Source organism: Rhinopithecus bieti, unplaced genomic scaffold (assembly GCF_001698545.2).
Source record: "Rhinopithecus bieti isolate Rb0 unplaced genomic scaffold, ASM169854v2 scaffold_54450, whole genome shotgun sequence".
Taxonomy (NCBI): Eukaryota; Metazoa; Chordata; class Mammalia; order Primates; family Cercopithecidae; genus Rhinopithecus; species Rhinopithecus bieti.
In genome coordinates, this window is record NW_016821377.1 from 926,704 (window position 1) to 951,029 (window position 24,326).

Consider the following 24,326-nt stretch of genomic DNA (forward strand, 5'->3'; position numbering starts at 1 on the left):
GCAGGCCTGGTGGTGACAAAATCTCTAAGCACTTTCTGGTTTGTAAATAATTTTATTTCTCCTTCACTTACAAAACTTAGTTTGGCTGGATATGAAATTCTGGGTTGAAAATTCTTTTCTTTAAGAATGTTGAATATTGGCCCCCACTCTCTTCTGGCTTGCAGAGCTTCTGCTGAGAGATCTGCTGTTAGTCTGATTGGCTTCCCTTTGTGGGCAACCCAACCTTTCTCTCTGGCTGCCCTTAACATTTTTTCTTTCATTTCAACTTTGGTGAATCTGACATTTGTGTGTCTTGGAGTTGCTCTTCTCGAGGAGCATCTTTGTGGCGTTCTCCGTATTTCCTGAATTTGAATGTTGGCCTGCCTTGCTATGTTGGGGAAGTTCTCCTGGATAATATCGTGCACAGTGTTTTCCAACTTGGTTTCATTCTCCCTGTCACTTTCAGGCACACCAATCAGACGTAGATTTGGTCTTTTCACATGATCCTATATTTCTTGGAGGCTTTGTTCATTTCTTTTTACTCTTTTTTCTCTAAACTTCTCTTCTCACTTTGTTTAATTCATTTGATCTTCAGTCACTGATAATCTCTCTTCCAGTTGATCGAGTCAGTTACTGAAGCTTGTGCATTTGTCACATAGTTCTCTTGTCATGGTTTTCATCTCTATCAGTTTGTTTATGGACTTCTCTGCATTGGTTATCTAGTTATCCATTCTTCCATTCTTTTTTCAAGGTTTTTAATTTCTTTTTGCTGGGTACGTAGTTCTGTCCTTTTGCTCTGAGAAGTTTGATCAACTGAAGCCTTCTTCTCTGAACTCGTCAAAGTCCTTCTCCGACAAGCTTTGTTCCGTTGCTGGCGATGAGCTGCGTTCCTTTGGAGAGGGGAGATGGGCTCTGATTTTTTGAATTTCCAGCTTTTCTGCCCTGCTATTTCCCCGTCTTTGTGGTTTTATCTGCCTTTGGTGTTTGATCATGGTAATGTACTCATGGAGTTTTGGTGTGGGTGTCCTTGCTGTTTGTTAGTTTTCCTTCTAACAGTCAGTACCCTCAACTGCAGGTCTGTTGAAGTTTGCTTGAAGTTCACTCCAGATGCTGTTTGCCTGGGTATCAGCAGCGCAGGCTGCAGAAGATAGAATATTGTTGAACAGCCAGTGTTGCTGTCTGATTCTTGCTCTGGAAACTTTGTCTCAGAGGTTTACCCAGCCATGCGAGGTGTGAGGTATCAGTCTGCACCTAGTGGAGGATGTCTCCCAGTTAGACTACTCAGGGATCTGGGACCCACTTGAGCAGGCAGTCTGTCCGTTCTCAGATCTCAGCCTCCATGCTGGGAGAATCACTACTCTCTTCACAGCTGTCAGACAGTAACATTTACATCTGCAGAGGTTTCTGCTGCTTTTTGTTTAGCTATGCCCTGTCCCCAGAGGTGGAGTCTACAGAGCCAGGCAGGCCTCCTTGACCTGTGGTGGGATCCACCCAGTCTGAGCTTCCCAGGGTCTTTGTTTACCTACTTAAGCCTCAGCAATGGCGGGAACCCCTCCCCCAGCCTCGCTGCCGCCTTGCAGTTAGATCTCAGACTGCTGTGCTAGCAATGAGGGAGGCTCCGTGGGCGTGGGACCCTCTGGGCCAGGTGTGGGATATAATCTCCTGGTGTGCTGTTAGCTAAGACCCTTGGTAAAGCACAGTATTAGGGTGGTAGTTACCCGATTTTCCAGGTGTTGCATGTCTCAGTTTCCCTTGATTAGGAGAAGGAATTCCCTTCCCCCTTGCACTTCCCAGGTGAGGCGATACCTCACCCTGCTTTAGCTCTCGCTAGTTGGGCTGCACCCACTGACCAGCACTGACTGTCCAACATGTCCCAGTGAGATGAACCCGGTACCTCGGTTGAAAATACAGAAATCACCCGTGTTCTGTGTCACTCACGCTTGGAGCTGGAGGCTGGAGCTGTTCCTATTTGGCCATCTTGGGCACCCCCATTCACATTCTTTTTTGATATACCATTGCCACTGTAAATCCAACAAATTCAGGCAATAGTGTTTGTGATTTTCCCCAAATGTATTCTTCAGTATTTTCATAATAATATTACCATTATCCTAGTCATCTACATTGAAAACTTAATAATTATTTTATCTCAAATTCTCTACATCAGCTCTTAAATTCAGATTATCATCTAGTGTTGGCATCTTTTCTTTGTAACATCTCTTATTTTTTATTCCCTATTTGAAATACTCATTTAGACGCCTAATATTTCTCTTGTGGAAAGGCATGTAAGAACAATCTCCTACAATTTCTTCTTGCTCAAAACTGACAAATTACTTTTCTAAAACACTGGTTTATTGAATGAAGTCTTTCATTGGCTTTCTCGAACTTTAAACTCTAATGTCCTTAGTGTAGCTCAGACTTCCTTCTACTGTTCCTCCACCAAAGATAAATTAGTACATCTCATGGGCTGTATACAGATTCCATATAATTTAGATTGATTCAAAGATAATTTACTCTGTGATTTTTTTGACAAGGCATAATTTGGGATGCAGATGTAATACCTAAATATGTACTCTGTGAAATATCTTACTGAAAAACCTTATTCATATTTTAAGTTTATGGTGACTAAAGTCTTAGTGTACAAACACTATCACAGAAAATCATGTGTAAGAAGTTGTAAGAATCTAGTCTTCATAGTGGCATGGGTCTACTTATGTAAAAATCAGTTTTGTCTTTAAGTTAATATCCCAATGAATTTGAAGTATTTCTGAGAAATGTACATATTTTGTAGGATCCTCATTTCTGATAAATACAGAATATAGAATGAAAATATTAAAGAGGCTTTAAATTTTGTAAGAATTTGGGAAAAGAAATTTCCTGTAATTTTTTTATACAGAATTGGTTTGAAAGTTTCAGTAAGTTCTGTACAATGGAATAGCAATCTTGTCATTGGGATAAATTTTAGTTAAAGGTTATGATAGCTAGAACCCAGTGGCTTTGTACTATCCTCAAGTTGCCACATCTCTTTTCACTAGTTGTTGATTTTCTCTCCTTGGGAGACTGAGGATTTTTTCTTCTATAATGCAGCACACATTTACTTAGAGCAGAGAATATTTACACACACACACATACTTACTTTTGGGGACCATATTTATTTTCAGAATGAGTGTAATTTCTTTAAAGGTAAAGGGATCAGGAGTAGAGTGAAGGGTTGATACAGAAACTGTGTTTTTTGTAAAGCTGAACCCATGGCCAGGGCAGCCAGTCACCTCTGTACAACCAACACCTTATTAGGAAAATCATGGGGAGGGGAATATATAGAGGAGGGCCATGACTGGTCAATAAAGATTTTTCTATTAAAATGCATTAGGGAACTTTGGGGAGTATTTACTTACAGAACCATTGGAAGGGATATAATTTTCAATCCAAAACACTGCTTTTTACCAGATATATATATATGCACACATACATATATATATATATTTAAAACCCCTATATATATTTAACCCAAAATATATATATTTTATATGTATTTAAAACCCCAAAATATGTATATATTTAAAACCCCAAAATAGAAATCACTGGCATAAACCAAAACAAGTGTGTAAATTATATTCTAAATATGCTTTAGGAAGAGCATAAAATAAGCAGATGCTTTTCTAATCTAAAACACTTCATTATAATCACTTATGTTCATAATGATGATCCTGACCTTGTGAACTGCCAAATTCACAAATATACTCTAATCTAAATTAGCAAAGAGAGATTACATAGTTATCTATTACATATTTAGCCATAGGTTTGCTCTATTTTTTTACAATTTTCAAAAAAGTTAATTTGTAACTTTTTTCTAATTAGCATTAAATAATTAGCATTAAGTAATTTGGAATGCACATATAACTAGAACATTTCACTTCCAAGTCAATTTAAATATGTTTATGTTTCTAATAGTTTATATTTCTAGTATTCATTTTGTTGTCTTAAGGTTAAAATTTCTATATGAGGAGATAAAGTTTTCTATCTCAAGTATTTCTAGTCCTTGTATAGACACATTAGGCCTCTTTTGGTCATTTGCTCTCTTTCGGAAAGAAGCTTTGTGCTCAGGACCCTCTATACCTGCGTCTCACTTTCCATCTCAGTTTGCATCCAGCCTGACATTTTCTGGTGAACCAAAAGCACCTTCTAAACTAAGTGATAAAACTAAAATTTGATTTTTTACAAAATAACATTTGTTAGAATCTTGTAAAGACATTTGGAAATAATATAATGTGGAAGTTATTAACAACATCAACATGATCCTTAAACCAGATGTTACTTTCATTTAAATGTTCACTTTTCTCACATTTGTTTTGGTTTCTCCTTTTAGGAATGGCAAAACTCTATTCAGAAGAATGCAGGACTTGCATTTATTGAGCTCATCAATGAAGGAAGGTAATTAATTTTACAATTTTGAACAACTAGTCAGTGTACATTTTATTCCGCTGGGCAATTGCTCTTTCCTACCATCTGTTCCAAAAATGTGGAAGAAAATATCTTTTAGTTAAATAATTTATCACACAGGTACTTAATTAAACTTGAACAAAGTTTAAAATGCTAAACATTTATTTTTGAAGAAAAAGCCGTGCATGAAATAAAGGGACAGACTTTATAAGGTTTGGTGAGATTTGAAGTACATTTTACTGAGTAGTAAAGTTGTTTTACACAGATCAAGTGAACCCAATCTGCAATCCCATCTGCCACTCCATCTGTTTTCAGAGCAGTGCTCAGTGTTTACTCCTTCAGCCTCTCCTCAGTCCATGTGAAACAGTTTTATCTGAACATGTCACTCATTCAATATCCAACTGAAAATGTGAGGGATATTAAATATAGCAAATATATCTCTCTCGGGTAGAAATGTATATATTCTATTATTAAAACAATAAGTAAAATTACATTTGAACCCATTATTATATTTACCATTTTGTGGTAAATCGTTGTTAATTATTATTTTTGCAGTGCTTTATTGGCAGTGGACACATTAAAATAGATTTAGCTGTCACAATGTGACATATATAGCTTCTATCAACTCAAGACCTGCAACTTTACAACTTGAATTTCTTGTATGATATGCTGCATTCTTTGGAATATGATGATTATTTGGCACAGCCTATTTCATATTTGAAAACAGCTTTAATTAGATTAATGAGGAAATAATGCTTACTGTATATAAAATTTATCTTTTTCAAGAAGGGGAGTTGTGAAAGAATAGTCCTTGAAAATTAGTTTCTATATGTTATAGATACCCAAGTTTTAAAATTAAATATCTACTTAGTATTATTTCATTTTTCATCACTGTGTTATATTTTTGAGAAGATATCTTCTGTTTTATACAATTTATCTTATTTTATATTTCTCATTTTGATATTTTTTTACCTGAATTCATTTTGTTATCCATGAGGTTTACCGATCTAAAATTTAAAATTAAGCTTTGCATTCACTGCAACATCAAAGATGCAGAAATACTCAGTTTTCTTTTATTAACACAAATAGTTATTTTACATAAAACAGTCACTTGCTATGTGCTTACAGGAGTTTCATTGTTGATAAAGAGTTGCTAATAATTATTATCCGTTTTTCAACGGTTGATGAATAAACAGAAAAAAAACTATTCATTGTCATTTTCAGTTTATTAGAAATAACTCTCAGGATTACATATCTACAATTATTTTATTCAACTGCAAAGTAAAAGTATGATATATATATATCATATATATAATTATTATTTATTATCAGTAACTCTCCATAAGAGAGTTACCAGTGAATTTTGAACCTTCTAAGCACTGTAAATAAAGATAGTAATAGCCTTAGCAAAGGAAGAGGGTGGAAAATTTGCTAATATCAGAGATTTTAAGCTTCTGATAATGCTTTTATTGGTCAGTGGTAGAATTTGGGATTTATATTAGGAAAGGATGGAAATAAAGTAGTCACAGTTTTTAAACAAAATTTCAATCTAGACTGGGCACAGTAGCGCACGCCTGTAATCCCAACACTTTGAGAGGCCAAGTTGGGTGGATCACCTGAGGTCAGGAGTTCAAGACCAGTCTGGCTAACATTATGAAACCTCATCTCTACTAAAAATACAAAAATTAGCCAGGCGTGGTGACAGGTGCCTGTAATCCCAGCTACTCAGGAGGCTGAGGCAGGAGAATCACTTGAGCCCAGGAGGTGGAGGTTGCAGTGGGCCGAGATCATGCCATTGCACCCCAGCCTGGGCAACGAGAGCGAGACTTCATTCCCCTTCCCCCACCAAAAAAAAAAATTAAACATGTAATAATCTCTGAAATTCTGTCCATTATGTTCTCTGTGCTCTCGTAAATTTCTGTTTCTATTCTTCATAGGACTCGTTCTTCCAAATAAAAATGATTTTGGAATAAGGATTCAAACATGAATAGTTTTAAATATGTAAGAACAAATCACATATGCATGAGTGCAGCAAATGTCTGTTCAGCCCCCATTACATATCAAATACTATTATAAGAGTTAGGAATAGAGTTGGGAATAAGATATAAATGGTTCCAGTTTCTTGGGGAAAGGCAAACATGAGATGAACACATACAATAATACAAGGATACTGTGATAAAAGTGGTGTAGGTAATGATGCAATCATACCGCAGAATACTTTACCTAGTCTGGAGGGATGCGTTCCACTGAGTGGTGGGATTGTCAAGGTTTTCAAAAGAGTACTTACCCAAAGGGAACGCCATTTGAGAGATCATCAGGAGATAGCCAAGTAGGAAAAAAGTAGAAATACAATTCTTGGCAGAGGGAATTGTATAGTACAGAGGACTAGGGGCAAGATAATAGTGAGACATGTAGCTGGAGAGCTATTTTCAGTCAGCCAGCAGCTATTGAAATGCATGTTGTATGCCAGCCACATGAAGGCACATGTCATTGGCAAAGGTCATGCCATGAAGCCAAGCAAAGGATACTGGAGAATAACTGAAAATGTTTAGGCGTAGCCTGCAATGTGGAGGGTTTCACGGGCTCAAGACTTGAAGCAATACCAATCTAAGGTTCAGTAATCTTGTTGAAGAAGATGATGCCATGGACTAATAGTGGCTGTGAGGATGGAAGAAGTGAACAAATTCGAAGTATCTTTTGGAAGTTAAGTCACTATGATTGCTAACATATTGGATGGAAGAGGGGAAAGAAGGAATCAAGGATATTTTGATGTCAGCTTTAGTAACTGATAGTTTACAGTATAAGTATAGTTCACTTAGCTAGGAGAGTACAGAAAGCGAGGTTTGAGTTGAGAATTTTTCACTTTTGGGTTACACTGAACTTGTGGTACCAGTGAAATATCCAGGTGGAGATGTTGAATAGGCATGGGCATTTGAGTATTGAGCTCTCCAAAGAGAGAGCTGGCATGGAGATTTAGGCTTATGAGTCTCCAGGTTACTCGTGGTAAACTGTAGAAAGGATACAGATGTGATGCCCAGGGAGAGTGAATAGAGTGAGTGGAGAACCAGGGGCCCCGCTTTTACTCCCGTTTCTGCTGGGAATCCTCTTCTCCCACATCTTGACACGATTGGTTGTTTCTCATCTTTGAGGAATCAATTTAAATGCTACCCTGTCACAGAGGCTCCCCTGACTATCTTATATAGTTATTACACTCCCATGACATAATCCTGTTTTAACACATAATAACATCATCTCAAATGATCTGCTGTGTTTGCTTGTTTACATCTATTTCTTCTGCTAAAATGTGTTTCCTTAAGATCTTGTGTCTTATTCTTCACCTTATTTGCTGCCATATCTCTATATTCTGGAATAGTGCCTAGCATGTAGTTAGCATGCTAACGAAATATTTGTTTATTTGCCACGTTAAATTGATATTTATTGAAAGCATAAAGAAAAGAATGGTGAGTAGAGTGTTTAAGGAAGAATGTATGATCAAAAGAGGATTTTAAGTTAGTATTAAAGGGACCACTGGGTTCAGCCACAAGGAGGTCATGGTGATCTCATCCAGACTTAATACTGGTGAGCACCTGTGTGCTAAAGAAGCTGGGTGTAGATCCAAGTCCTACCCTATTAGAGCTTACAGTCTAGTGGGGACGACAGCCTTAGATTAAGTAATTGCAAGTTTAATAAATATGTAAAGGGCAATTAGAGGGTGCTATGGGAGCAGGTAACTGAGAGAGGTATTTTTTGAAAAAGTGATGATTTACTGAGAGTAGAGGGACAGAAGCCAGGTTGCTTTGAGTTGAAGAGCTAGCCCAAAATGAAATACAGGCAGCAAGTACTTCTCTAAAGAGGTTTGGCCAAGAAGGGGAAAGATAGAGTGGTTGATGTAGGTAGATAAGGTTTAAATTTGGAGGGAAGGGTTACTTTTTAGAAAGAAGAACCTGAGTATTTTACAGTGTTGATGGAAAAAGGCAATATGGTGGGAGGGAAAGAAGGCAATATTGACAGCATAAACCCTCTGAGAGGGGTGTACTGAGATAGAAGGATTGGCCTTTAGTGGAAGAGCACTGAGAAAGGATGAAGACAATTAAATTGGTGGAAGAATTCAGAGGAGATCTCATATGATGCCTTCTCTCTATGAAGTGGCAGTTAGAGTCATTTGCTGAGAATAAAGGAAATTGGGAGAGGGTACATACTATCTTTAGAAAAGTAAAGAATACTGAAAATAGCAATTGTAAAAGAATAGAGAAGAGGAAAAACTAAAGAAACCTCAGAGGCTTGCCAGGCAATTTGGGGGAGCCAATTGAGGTTGCTGTCTTTGATAGTGTAATGTTTTCCTCAGCCGTTCACAGTTCAGAGAAGATAGGCATTTGCTTTAATACATTGACTTCTCTTACTTTAGCGAAAACAATCTTTTCACCGAGGACCAACCCCTTCCTACCCCTAATCTGGATTGTGTATGTTTCTCTGTTCTCCCAGTAACTCAGTTTTTCCCTGATTTATATATACCTATCTATAGTGTTTATTTGTGGTGGATCTTTTTATGGTTATTCTACAATGCATAGTATAATACGTAGTATCCATATGTTAATTCTACTGAGTTCAAATATCAGTTCTCCCATTGATAAGCTGTTAGACTGCAGGCAAGTAATAATCTTCCTCTGACATTGTTTCTCATCTGTAGAATACTGTAGCACCTTTCTTACTCAGTTTCCCAGAAAGTTCAACATAATATATATGATATTTTAAAATGAAAGTTTTTACTTTTGTTATTGCGTATAATATGTATTTAGAATTTTGCTTACTCCCACCTTTAGTTTGGATCATTTCTTTCAATTTAGACTTTTCTTTTTCACAAATAGGAACTCGGACTTCTGGCTCAAAAAGTCATATTTAGGTAGCTGGGATGCAGTTCCAGTAAAAAGCCCATTACTCTGTTTATCTTCCTACTGTATGTTGATGCCCATTATGTGTAAAGCACAAATTAGATATTTTATACATGGTTTTATCCCATTTGCCTGGACATATAACATTTTTGCAACTTTTTTCATATGGTTTAATATGAAACATTTAAAAACTCACTTTATTTGTGTTGTTAGAATATCAGCCTTTAATTTGCCCTTATGGGAATGAAGATAAAAATCTTTAAGTAGAAATTATTATAAATGTTTATCCTACTTAACAGCTACACTCGTGAATACAATTCATCAATCATAGCTGGAGAAAGCAATTGTGCAGTTGTCTGCAATTAACAGGACAAAAACAGTTGATGAATGTGCATCTGAATTAAAGTACTCCCTAGGACAGGCTGAAATTATAAACTGGATCATTTAAAGGAATCTAACAAAGGATCTTTATAATTAAAACAAAGCAAGGTTAATGGGATGTAAAATTGCATGTAATATCTTGGCAATAATGAATGGAATTTGAATTATTAAAATATGCATTGAAGAATAAGGCAAATAGGAAGTACATATTTAAAATACAGAATTTGAGTGATCTTTTTAAATAATCATTTGCCTGAAATAAACCTTTGTCACTCTTTTAAAATAATATAGAATTTAATTTTTGAATATTCATCAGAAAGAACAGATCATATTTATGTTTAACACTGAATTTAAGCTAGAGCTCTCAAGATTCTGATTTTTTGTTTTGTTCTTTAGAATAGGGGAAAATATACACCATGCATTTCTTAGGTTTTTAAGAGGAGAAACATATTGCATCCAAGTATAATTTTTTAGTGATTGTATGGCACCAATTTGAATGTATTCTTTAATTTAACAAATGCTAGTTAATATTTTAACCAACAAGCATTGGTTTGCTTGAGTTTATTTCTCTTATGTCTTTGATTTGGCAAAACCTGTATTTAAAAACAAAACAAAACAAAAAACCTTTCAAAGCTGTAAAATAAGAAACTATTTCCTTAAAGTAGACATTCTGGTTTAATTTGGAGCCAATAATCTCTGGAAGCTCCTGGAAAACAGAATTTTTTTTTCCATGTGTTTTCTTATAAAATCTGACCTATGCCAGGTTTTCTTTAACATTCTTTTTAAATTATTATTATTATTATTTAATATTATACTTTAAGTTCTAGAGTACATGTGTAGAACATGCAGGTTTGTTACATAGGTATACACGTTGCCGTGGTGGTTTGCTGCACCCATCAACCTGTCATCTACATTAGGTATTTCTCGTAATGCTATCCTTCTGTAGTCCCCCACACCTCAACAGGCCCCAGTGTGTGATGTTCCCCTCCCTGTGTCCATGTGTTCTCATTGTTCAACTCCCACTTATGAGTGAGAACATGCAGTGTTTGGTTTTCTGTTCCTGTGTTAGTTTGCTGAGAATAATGGTTTCTAGCTTCATCCGTGTCTCTGCAAAGGACATGAACTCATCCTTTATGGCTGCATAGTATTCCAAGGTATATATATGCCACATTTTCTTTAAACAGTCTATCATTGATGGGCATTTGGGTTGGTTCCAAGTCTTTGCTATTGTGAACAGTGCTGCAATAAACATATGTGTGCATATATGTTTATAGTAGAATGATTGATAATCCTTTGGGTATATACCCAGTAGTGGGATTGCTGGGTCAAATGGTATTTCTGGTTCTAGATCCTTGAGGAATTGCCACACTGTCTTCCACAGTGGTTGAACTAATTTACACTCCCACCAGCAGTGTAAAAGCATTCCTATTTCTCCACATCCTCTCTGGGATCTGATCACATTGTAGTTTTGATTTGCATTTCTCTAATGACCAGTGATGATGAGCTTTTTTTCATTTACTTGTTGGCCACATAAATGACATATTTTGAGAAGTATCTGTTCATATCCTTTGCCCACGTTTTGATAGGGTTGTTTGTTTTTTTTTCTTGTAAATTTATTTAAGTTCCTTGTAGATTCTGCATATTAGCTCTTTGTCAGATGGATATATTGCAGAAATTTTCTCCCATTCTGTAGGTTGCCTGTTCAATCTGATGATGGTTTATTTTGCTGTGCAGAAGCTCTTTAGTTTCCTTAGATACCATTTTTCTATTTTGGCTTTTGGTGCCATTGCTTTTGGTGTTTTAGTCATGAAGTCTTTGCCTATGCCTATGTCCTGAAAGGCATTGCCTAGGTTTTCTTCTAGGGTTTTTATGGTTTTACATTTAAGTCTTCAATTCATCTTGAGTTAATTTTTATATAAGGTGTAAGGAAAGGGTCCAGTTTTAGTTTTCTGCCACTGGCTAGTTTTCCCAGCACCATTTATTAAATAGAGAATCCTTTCCCCGTTGCTTGTTTTTGACAGGTTTGTCAAAGATCAGATGGTTGTAGATGTGTGGCATTATTTCTGAGGCCTCTTTTCAGTTTCATTGGTCTGTATATCTGTTTCGTACCAGTACTATGCTATTTTGGTTACCGTAGGCTTGTAGTATAGTTTGAAGTCAGGTAGCATGATGCCTCCAGCATTGTTCTTTTTGCTTAGGATTGTCTTGGCTATACAGGCTCTTTTTTGGTTCCATATTAAATTGAAAGTAGTTTTTTCTAATTGTGTGAAGAAAGTTAATGGTAGCTTGATGGGGATAGCACAGAATCTATAAATTACTTTGGGCAGTATGGCCATTTTCACAATATTGATTCTTCCTATCCATGAGCATGGAGTGTCTTTCCATTTGTTTATGTCCTCTCTTATTTCCTTGAGCAGTGGTTTGTAGTTCTCCTTGAAGAGGTCCTTCACATCCCTTGTAAGTTGCATTCCTATGTATTTTATTATCTTAGTAGCAATTATGAATGGGAGTTCACTCATGATTTGACTCTCTGTTTGTCTATTACTGGTGTATAGGAATGCTTGTGATTTTGCACATTGATTTTGTATCCTGAGACTTTGCTGAAGTTGCTTATCAGCTTAAGGAGATTTGGAGCTGAGATGATGGAGTTTTATAAATATACAATCATATCATCTGCAAATAGAGACAATTTGACTTTCTTCCTATTTGAATACCCTTTGTTTCTTTCTCCTGCCTGATTGCCCTGGCCAGAACTTCCAATACTGTGTTGAAGAGGAGTGGTGAGAGAGGACATCCTTGTCTTGTGCCAGTTTTCAAACGGAATGCTTCCAGTTTTTGCCCATTCAGTATGATACTGGCTGTGGGTTTGTCATAAATAACTCTTATTATTTTGAGATACGTTCCATTAATACCTAGTTTGTTAAGAGTTTTTTGCTTGAAGAGGTGTTGAATTTTATCAAAGGCCTTTTCTGCATCTATTGAGATAATCATATGGCTTTTGTCATTGGTTCTGTTTATGTGATGGATTATGTTTATTGATTTGCATGTGTTGAACCAGCCTTGCATCCCAGGGATGAAGCCCACTTGATCATGGTGGATAAGCTTTTTGATGTGCTGCTGGATTCTGTTTGCCAGTATGTTGTTGAGGATTTTTGCATTGATGTTCATCAGGGATATTGGCCTGAAATTTTCTTATTTTGTTGTGTCTCTGCCAGGTTTTGGCATCAGGATGATGTTGGCCTCATGAAATGAGTTAGGGAGAATTCCCTCTTTTTCTATTGATTGGAATAGTTTCAGAAGGAATTGTACCAGCTCCACTTTGTACATCTGGTAGAATTTGATTGTGAATCTGTCTGGTCCTGGGCTTTTTTTGGTGGTTTTGGTAGGTTATTAATTACAGCTTCAATTTCTGAACTTGTTATTGATCTATTCAGGGATTCAACTTCTTCCTCGTTTAGTCTTTGGAGTATGTATGTGTCCAGGAATTTATCCATTTCTTCTAGATTTTCTAGTTTATTTGAGTAGAGGTGTTTACAGTATTATCTGATGGTAGTTTGTATTTCTGTGGGATCAGTGGCAATATCCCCTTTAACATTTTTTACTGTGTCTATTTGATTCTTCTCTCTTTTCTTCTTTATTAGTCTGGCTAGTGGTCTATTTTGTTAATCTTTTCAAATATCAGCTCCTGGATTCATTGATTTTTTTGAAGGGTTTTTTGTGTCTCTATCTCCTACAGTACTGCTCTGATCTTAGTTATTTCTTGTCTTCTGCTAGCTTTTGAATTTGTTTGCTTTTGCTTCTTTACTTCTTTCAATTGTGATGTTAGGGTGTCAATTTTAGATCTTTCTTGCTTTCCTTTGTGGGCATTTAGTGCTATAAATTTCCCTCTAAATACTGCTTTACCTGTGTCCCAGAGATTCTGGTACGTTGTGTCTTTGTTCTCATTGGTTTCAAAGAACTTATTTATTTCTGCCTTCATTTCGTTATGTACCCAGTAGTCATTCAGGAGCAGGTTGTTCAGTTTCCATGTAGCTGTGCGGTTTTGAGTGAGTTTCTTAATCCTGAGTTCTAATTTGATTGCACTGTGGTCTGAGAGACAGTTTCTTATGATGTCCATTCTTTTGCATTGGCTGAGGAGTGTTTTACTTCCAATTATGCAGTCAATTTTAGAATAAGTACAGTGTGGTGCTGAGAAGAATGTATATTCTATTCATTTGGAGTGGAGAGTTCTGTAGATGTTTATTAGGTCCACTTGGTCCAGGGCCGAATTTAAGTCCTGAACATACTTGTTAATTTTCTCTCATTCATATGGCTGATATTGACAGTGAGGTGTTAAAGTCTCCCACTATTATTGCATGGGAGTCTAAGTCTCTTTGTAAGTCTCTAAGAACTTGCTTTATGAATCTGGGTGTTCCTGTATTGGGTGCATATATATTTATGGTAGTTAGCTGTTCTTGTTGCATTGATCCCTTTACCATTATGTAATGCCCTTGTCTCTTTTGATCTGTGTTGGCTTAAAGTCTGTTTTATCAGAGACTAGGATTGCAACCCTGCTTTTTTTTTGCTTTCCATTTACTTGGTAAATAATACCCTATCCCTTTATTTTGACTGTGTGTGTGACTTTGCACATATGATGGGTCTCCTGAGTACAGCACACCGATGGGTCTTGACTCTTTATCAAGTTTGCCAGTCTGTGTCTTTTAATTGGGGCATTTAGCCCATTTACATTTAAGGTTAATATTGTTATGTGTGAATTTGATCCTGTCATTATGAGGCTAGCTGGTTAATTTGCCCATTAGTTGATGCGGTTTCTTCATAGTGTCAATGCTCTTTACAATTTGGTATATTTTTGCAGTGGCTGGTAGCAGTTTTCCCTTTCCATATTTAGTGTTTCCTTCAGGAGCTCTAGAAAGGCAGATCTGGTGGTGACAAAATCTCTCGGCATTTGCTTTTCTGTAAAGGATTTTATTTCTCCTTCACTTTTGAAGCTTAGTTTGGCTGAATATGAAATTCTGAGTTGAAATTCTTTACTTGAATTATGTTGAATATTTGCCTCCACTCTCTTTTGGCTTGTAGGGTTTCTGCAGAGAGATCTGCTATTAGTCTGATGGGCTTCCCTTTGGGGTAACCCGACCTTTCTCCCTGACTGCCCTTAACATTTTTTCCTTCATTTCAACCTTGGTGAATCTGACATTTATGTGTCTTGTGGTTGCTCTTCTCAAGGAGTATCTTTGTGGTGTTCTCTGTGTTTCCTGAATTTGAATGTTGCCCTGTCTTGTTAGGTTGCGGAAGTTGTCCTGGATAATATCCTGAAGAGTATTTTCTAACTTGGCTCCGTTTTCCCTGTCATTTTCAGATACACGAGTCAAACATAGGTTTGGTCTTTTCACAGAGTCCCACATTTCTTGGAGGCTTTGTTCACTGCTTTTAATTCTTTTTCTCTAATCTTGTCTTGACACTTTATTTCATTAAGTTGATCTTCAGTCTCTCATATCCTTTCTTCTGGTTGATCTACTCGGCTGTTGATACTTGTGTATGCTTCATGAAGTTCTCGTGTTGTGTTTTTCAGCTGTGTCAGGTCATTTATGTTCTTCTTTAAACTGGTTATTCTGATTAGCAATTCCTTCAGCCTTTTTTCAAGGTTCTTAGCTTCCTTGCATTGGGTTAGAACATGCTCCTTTAGCTTGGAGGTGTTTGTTATTGTCCACCTTCTGAAGCCTGCTTCTGTCAATTTGTCAAACTCATTCTCCATCCAGTTTTGTTCCCCTGCTGGTGAGGAGTTGTGATCCTTTGGAGAAGAGGCATTCTGGTTTTGGAATTTTCAGCCTTTTGAGCTGGTTTTTCCTCATCTTTGTGTATTTATCTACCTTTGGTCTTGATGTTGTTGACCTTCGGATGTGGGCATCCTTTTTGTTGATGTTGATACTATTCCTTTCTGTTTATTAGTTTTCCTTCTAAGAGTCAGACCTCTCTGCTGCAAGTCTGCTGGAGTTTGCTGGAGGTCCACTCCAGTCCCTGTTTGCCTGGGTATCACCAGCAGAGGCTGCAGAACAGCAAAGATTACTGCCTGCTCCTTCCTCTGGAAGCTTTTTCCCAGAGCGGCACCTACCATATGCCAGCTGGAGCTCTCCTGTATGAGGTGTCTATTGAACCCTGCTGGGAAGTGTTTCCTTCATTCAGGAGGCATGGTGGTTGGGGACCCACTTGAGAAGGCAGTCTATTATAAATGGGATTGCAGTTTTTATTTGGCTCAAAACTTGAATGTTATTGGTGTATAGAAATACTACTGATTTTTATGTATTGATTTTGTATCCTGAAACTTTACTGACATTGTTTATTAGTTCTAGGAGCCTTTGGCAGAGCCTTTAGGGTTTTCTAGGTATAGAATCATATTGTCAGTAAAGATATGATAGTTAGGCTTCTCCTTTTCCTATTGAGTGCCTTTTATTTCATTCTCTTGCCTGAATGCTCTGGCTACAACTTCCAGTACTGTGTTAGATAGGAGTGGTAAGAGTGAGCATTCATGTCTTGTTCCAGTTCTCAAGTGGAATGCTTCCCATTCAGTAAGTCCTCAAAAGCAATTACAACAAAACCAAAAATTGACAGGTGGGACAAGATTAAACTAAGAGCTCCAGTACAGCGAAAGTAACTGTCAACAGAGTAAACAGAAAACCTACAGAATGGAAGAAAATATTCACAAACCGTGCGTCCAATGAAGGCCTAATATCCAGACTCTATAAAGAACTTAAACAAATGAACAAAAAAAGCCCCATTTAAAAATGAGCAAGATACGTGATCAAACATACAAAAAGAAGACATACAAGCAACCAACAAACATGAAAAAATGCTCAGCATCACTAATCATCAGAAAAATGCAAATCAAAACCACAATGATGTACCATTTCATAGAATCAACCTAGGTGCCCATCAGTGGTGGACTGGATAAAGAAAATATGGTATATACACACCATGGAATACTGTGCAGCCATACAAAGAAATTAAATCATGTTCTTTGCAGCAATATCGATGCAGCTAGATGCCATTATCCTATGCACATTGAAGTCTGAACAGAAAACAAAATACCACATGTTCTTACTTATAAGTGTGAGCTAAATATTGGATAAATGTGGACATAAAGATGACAACAATAGACACTAGGTACTACTTAAGGAGGGAGAGAGAGCAGGAGACAAGGGCTTAAAAACTGTCTTTTGGGTACCATGCTCACTACTAGGGTGATGGAATCAATTGTATCCCAAACCTCAACGTCATGCAGTATACCGAGGTAACAAACCTGCTTCCCCTGAATCTAAAATAAAAATTGAAATTATTTGTTAAAAAGAATATATATCAATGTAATATATCAACAGAATGCAGAAGAGAAAAATTGTCATAGATGTAGGAAAAGCATTTGAAAAGTCAACATCTATTCCTGATATTTTAAAAAAAAGCTCTCAGCAAACTACAAATTAAGTTGAACTCCCTCAGTATAAGTGGCATCTACAAAAAAAGTATAGCTAACATTTTAATTAATGGTGGCAGACAAAATGCTTTCCTTGTGGATGAAAAACAAGGTAAGGATGTTCTCACCACTTGTATCAAGCATTTGACTGGAGTTCTTAGCCAGTTCATTTTGGCAAATAGAAGATCTTAAGATGTCTAACAAAAGGTACTAGAACTAATAAGTAAATTTAGCAAAGTCACAGGATACAAGATCAATATTCAAAATCAGTTATAATAACAAACATGTTAACATATATAAAACATTGGAAATTGAAATAAAATGATTTATTATAATAGTATCATAAATAGGAAGCACTTAGGGATATATTTTGAAAATATACGGAAGACTCATACAATAAAACCTATGACATATTTCTGCCAAAAAATAAAAATAAATAAAGGGGGAATGGGGATGGTTAATGGGTACAAAAAAATAGAAAGAAGGAATAATACCTAGTATTCAATGGCACAACAGGGTGACAATAGCCAAAATAATTGTACATTTTAAAATAACTCAAAGAGTGTAATTGGATTGTTTGTAACATAAAGGATAAATGCTGGAGGGGATGGATACCCCATTCTCCATGATGTGATTATCATGCATTGCATGCCTGGATCAAAATATCTCATGTACCCCCTAAATATATACATCAACTATGTACCCACAAAAATTAACATATAAATAGATTTAAAATGCAGAGACACTGTTCGTGGATCTGAAGACCCAGCATTATTAAGGTGTTAGTTGTTTCTAAAGTGAGAAACACAACAGAAGCCTAATTAAAATTCCAGCAGGCTTTTCTTTTTTTTGGTAGAAATTTAACCAGCTGATTTAAAAATGTCTGTGAAAATACATAGGGCCTAAGATAGCCAGAACAAATTGAAAAGGAACAAAGCTGGAAGATTTATACCATTTGACTTTGAGACTTATTCTAAAGCTACAATAATCAAGACAGGATAGCACTGATGCAAAGACAGACAGATCAATGGAAGGAAATAGAGAATCCAGACCTTACAACTCAATAATAAAAAGATGAACTACACAAGTAGGCAAAAAATCTGAACAGACACTGCACCAAAGAAGATATACAAATGGCCAGTCACTATATGAAAAAAATGTTGCACCTCATTACTCATTTGGCAAATTCAATTTCAAACCACAATTAGATAGCATTACATACTTACTATAATGGGAATAAATAGATTGTCAACACCAAGCATTGGTGAGGATGTGGAGCCATGGGAACACTTGTACCATGGTGGTAGAAGTGCAAAATAGTATACCCACTTGGAAAACAGTTTTGTCAGTATTTTACAAGGTTAAACATATTTTTACCATATGTCCTAATAATTCCAAGCCTAGGTATTTGCCCAAGAGGAATGAAAAATAAGTCCACATTAAGACCTGTATATGAATATTCATAGCAGTTTTATTCATAATAGCCAAGGACTGAAAGTACCCCAAACGTACATCAACAGATAAATGGTTAAACTCATTATGATACATCATTATAGTGAAATACAACTCCACAATTTAAAAAGTGTGAGCTACTGATATACACAGTAACATGTGTGGAACTTAAAAAAAATGGCTATGTGAAGTGAAAGAAGCCAAACAGCAAAGACATACCACATGATTCCATTTATGTGACATTCTATAAAAGACAAAATTATAGGTACAGAAAACAGTTCAAGTTCACTTGCTACAGATGGCAGGAAAAAGTAACAAAACATGTTGGGGTGAGGGAAGTGTTCTTGATTGTGATCGTGATTAGATGAAATATGCATTTGTCAAAATTAAACTACATTTTAAAGGGTTAATTTTATTATATGTAAATTGTGTCTCAATAAACCAGACTTTAAAAAAACCACAGTAGCATTTCATTACTTATGAAGTTCAGGTTCTGTAACACTACCCAGAAGGCCTTCGCTTCTCTGGCCTTCTTTACTTCTCACACTGAATTAGGAACCTACTTCAGGTTCCATGAAGTGCTCCTATACCATGCTTATATTTTACTGTCATTTGCTACCACAAAGAAAGTTCACAGTAAATTATTGTTCAGTAGATGAATGCCTAATTCTATACACCTTGTCTTTACTTACTCTCTGGAAATTATTAGCAGCCACACCAAACTGATGGCTTTTCCCAAACAACACAGTCACCTGTTTCTGTGACTTTGAGCAAGTTACTTAATATGTTTCAGGTTTTTTTCTTTATGTATAGTGGGGGTAGTTGTGCTTAACTAATAAGATATCAAGTGAAGTAAGAATCAAATGAGATGATAACTGTAAAGCACTTAGCCTATTAAGTAATCAGTTCTCAATGTTTCTGGAACATAATATGTCATTTGCTTTTATCAGGATTTATTTATTTAAGTGGCATTTTAGCTGGATTTTGAAGGCTCTGGACAATTGTGAGGAAAATAGAGGACCTTTCACATCCTACCCAGGAACACACATGGGTCTTCTATCTAGGGGCTTTCCTTTAACAGTTAATTCCACGAGGAAGGGATGGTTTTCATCCAGTATTAATTCACTCTCCTCACCCTGCCTTCTCTTTTCAGTGCTTCTCTCCTTTCCATATCAAGTCCTTATATTTCAGTCTCAAGCTCCAAAATTATTATTTTGGTTTCTCTTTATTCTCCCTACTTCTCACCCAATCAAAATGATAGTTCCCATAGTGAATTAATCCCTAGTTAGGTCTGATTGTATTTTTATATAATTGTTCATATAATCAACTGACCCAAAGGCATGAATAATTGATAGATTTTATCCTTGAGGAAAGATTTCTATTTTAAGAGAATGACTTATCTTTTTTTTCTAATAGCTATACAGAGGGGAAGTCTCTAGTGTCTTATTTTCCATCTTCTTCTACACAAATAGAAAGTCTCGAAATAGCCTGCTACATATACCATCACTATGCCTCAGTGTTCAGATATTTGTAGTTTTACAACCTATGAAAATGAGTAAATTGGGTCATGCATCAAAAAAAGTTTGATTAGTAGCATAATTAGGATAATATGGCAGACTACAAATCTAGATTATGAATATGTAGAATTGATATGAATTCTCACCACAATCTGGTATGGAGCTTTATAACTAAATAGCAAGATCTGCCATCTCTTTTTCTCTCTCCTAAGGAGCATAAGCATGACCAATGTATCAATGTGTATCTTTCAGAAAAGGGAACTACCATTTTGAGGTACTTTTTAGTGACACCAGAAACTTCGTGACTTACTTTTGAGATTTTAGAGCCAGAAGAAATTACACCGAAGTATTAAATCTCCAATCAAAGTCTGTCTTCTTCACTAAATAAATCAGGATCTTAAAATCTAATCTTACAGTTTGGGCATACACTCTTTCCCCTAGTTTGTAGGAGACCTGAAGTAGTACACTCCCATTTTCTGATGACAAAAACTGAAATTAAGACATAGGGAAAATTATTTGTCCAAAATTATAATGCTACTGAACAACAGAACATAGATACAAACTAGTTCTGCCTTTTGTTCTCTACATATGATGAAAAACGAATTTGTCTGACATATCCTATTGCCTTTTCTGTTGATGTATTTGTTTTTTCATCAAGTGATAGAACTTGTTTATATTTAAAATGCAGGATCTCACAGTCTGAGGTCAAAGACATGCATTTAAATTATAACAAACTGCATAAAATCAGTTACTTCCAAGAACATCAGAACCTGCTTGTTGACATCTATTCCATTTGGAATAGGATACTTTGTTCTGTTAACTGACTTTTTTTTTTTCTGATATTCATGACAACTCTTATCTGTTATTAAACGGAAAAGAATAGAACTGGATAAACTATTTTCTTTTCTGTTTCCTATGAAAAACTTACACTAGAAAATGAAGATCACTTCATTCACTTTCTGTGTTGTATAGATACTTGAAGTAGGAAATGTTCTATAATAGCCATTCTTAAATTATCTGATGTTTTATTTACCTTCTTTTTCCATGTTAAATGTACTGTACAGTTTTATAGCTTTAACAAAAATGACATTATCATTAAAATTCTATTTTTCTTAGCCTTCTTCCCATATAACATATTCATGCATTCATTCAGTCATTTATCCGTTTAGCTGTATACTGTTGGTGAATTCATACTTCATGGCAGGTACCATGCAAATCATACTGGACACTGAGATAAATAGATTCTGTACTTCATTTGCTGAATTTTACAGTTTTAGAAAGAAAAAGTTTACAGTTGTAAAAGAAAATAAGAGGAAAAAGCAAAGATAGTGTGATAAATAAATATCCAAAACATTTGAGAGATTGGGAGAGGTCTCTTAGCTCTATAGGGATGAGGGTGTGGCAGGGGTTATAAGAAGAAGAAATGGCATATATAAAGGCCCTGAAATAGCATGACTCATTAAAGGAAATACAAGGGTTGTTCAAGGATATAGAATAAATATGTTAAAGTGGCAGCAGAGAAGGTTGGAGAAGTAGACATCTCTATATTGTAATGTTTAACTGTTATATTGTAAATTGTGGGTAGCCATTGGAAACTTTAACTTTGGATAACACCAATGGAAAAGTGAAAAATGTAGAAGTAGACAGACATCGCTATATCATAATGAGTTTAACTATTATCTTGTAAATTATAATTATAGTTAGCTATTGGAGAAATTTAACTTTGGATAACACCAATGGAAAAATAAAAAATATATTAGAAGGATGGAAGATTTGAGGGAGGCAGAAAATTATATGGCTGTTGTAATCCAAGTGAGAAAAGATTAAGATTTAAACAAAAGCATTATCACTGGAAAGAAGTAACAGATTAAAGTATATTATGGAAGTAAAATTTACAAACCTTGGTAGTTCAGAACGTTCACATTCTACATAGAGTACGCTCATTGAGGCATCATGGGTCTTAAAAGTGTTAGGACTCCTTCAGGGCCAGCCCTCCCCACTATAAATTAGTGCCCCAAGCGGAAGGAATTCCCTCAGGGAATATGCCTTAAGTAACATGACTTTGGGATTTTAAACCTGCCACCAGAAATAAAGCAGAGAATCTAGCCTGGAACTATCAGAATAAGCCAAGATCCTTAAGAGAGGCTGATATGTTTCTAGTGGACTCTTCTTGTTATCACCAGAAACAAAAGCAAACCATCTGTAGATAAATACTTAATGACTAAATATGTAAAACTGAAAGCCAATATGCGTGAGAATCACCAAGGGGAAAAAAAGAATTCAGATCTCAAAGGGCTGCAAAGGTTAGAATTGTGAAATAAAGTAAAGCACAAAGTAGAATGAATAAAGAGACCATTAAAAATGAAGAAGAAGATTTGGAAAATAAAACTTGTAGAATTTTTAAAATACAAGTTAGAAAAAAGATGTTTATTGATGATTCATCATATTAGACAAAGATGGAGGTAATTAGTTAATTGGATTTTTAAAATTTTTTATTTTTGTGCATACATGGTAGATGTATATATTTGTGGGATATGAGATGTTTTGATACAAGTGTGTAATGCATAATAATCACATCATGGAAAATGGGGTATCCAGTGCCTCAGGCATTTATCCTTTATGTTACAAACAATACAATTATACTTTTAGTTATTTTTAAATATACAATTAAATTATTATAGACTGTAGTCACCTGGTTTTGCTATTCAATATTAGGTGTTATTCATTCTTTCTGATTAATTTTTTTTGTACTATTAACCACCCCTACCTTCTTTCCAACCCCCCAATACCCTTTCCAACCTCTTGTAACCATCTTTCTACTCTCTGTCTCTATGAGTTCAATTGTTTTGATTTTTAGATTTCACAAATGAGTGAGAACATGCTATGTTTGTCTTTTTCTGTGCCTGGCCTATTTCACTTAACATAATGACTTGCAGTTACATCCATGTTGTTGCAAATGACAAGGTCTCATTCTTTTTTATGGCTGAATATTACTCCATTGTGTACAAGTACTGCATTTTCTTTATCAGTTCATCTGTTGATGGACATTTAGGATGCTTCCAAATCTTGGCTACTGTTAATAGTGCTGCAACAGATATGGGAGTGTAGATACCTCTTCCATAGATCGATTTCCTTTCATTGGAGTTTATACCCAGCACTGCGATTACTAGATCAAATGGTAGATGTATTTTTACTTTTTTGAGGAACCTCCAAAGTGTTCTCCATACTGGGCTGCACTAATTTACATTCCCACAAACAGTGTATGAGGGTTCCTTTTTCTCCACATCCTCACCAGCATTTGATATTGCTAAAGTTTAGATAAAAGCCATTTTAACTGGAGTGAGATGGCATTTCATTGTAGTTGTTTGTTTGTTTGTTTGTTTGTTTTGGGACAGAGTCTCACCAAGTCACCCAGGCCGTAGTGCAATGGCATGATCTCAGCTCACTGCAACCTCCAACTCCCAGGTTCAAGGAATTCTCCTGCCTCAGCCTCCCGAGTAGCTGGCATTACAGGCGCCCACCACCATGCCTGGCTAATTTTTCTATTTTTAATAGAGATGGGGTTTTACCCCATTGGCCAGGCTAGTCTCGAACTCCTGACCTCAGGTGATCCACCCACCTCGGCCTCCCAAAGTGCTGGGATTACAGGTGTGGGCCACCATGCCCAGCCTTGTTGTAGTTTTGGTTTGCGTTTCTCTGATAATCAGTGATGTTGAAATGTTGAACACGTATTCATATGCCTGTTTGCCATTTGTATGTCTTCTTTTGAAAAATGTCTGTTCAAATTATTTGCCCATTTCTAATTGGATTATTAGATTTTTACCAATAGTGTTATTTGAGCTTCTTATATACTCTGGTTATTAATCCCTTGTCAGATAGGTAGTTTGCAAATATTTTCTCCAATTTATGGATTGTCTCTTCACTTTGTTGACTGTTTCCTTCGTTGTGAAGAAGTTTTTTAACTTGATGTGATCCCATGTGTCCATGTTTGCTTTGGTTGCCTGTGCTTTTGGGGTACTGCTCAAGAAATCATTGGCCTGACCAGTATCCTGGATATTTTCTCCAGTGTTTTCTTCTAGTAGTTTTATGGTTTGAGTTTATAGATTTAAATCTTTAATCCATTTTGATTTGATTTTTATATATGATGAGGGATTGGGGTCTAGTTTCATACTTCTGCATATGGATATCCAGTTTTCCTCACACTATATA

General features: G+C 36.0%; 1 protein-coding gene across 1 annotated transcript in view; it reads left to right on the top strand.

Moving 5' to 3' along the window:
• LOC108520819 (neurobeachin-like) overlaps positions 1–24,326 on the top strand; it is a gene marked incomplete at its 3' end in the record, with an annotated part of 416,387 nt that overhangs the window by 373,839 nt on the left and 18,222 nt on the right. The window contains 1 exon segment of the mRNA XM_017860362.1: positions 4,343–4,407. Coding sequence (XP_017715851.1) covers positions 4,343–4,407 — 65 coding nt within the window.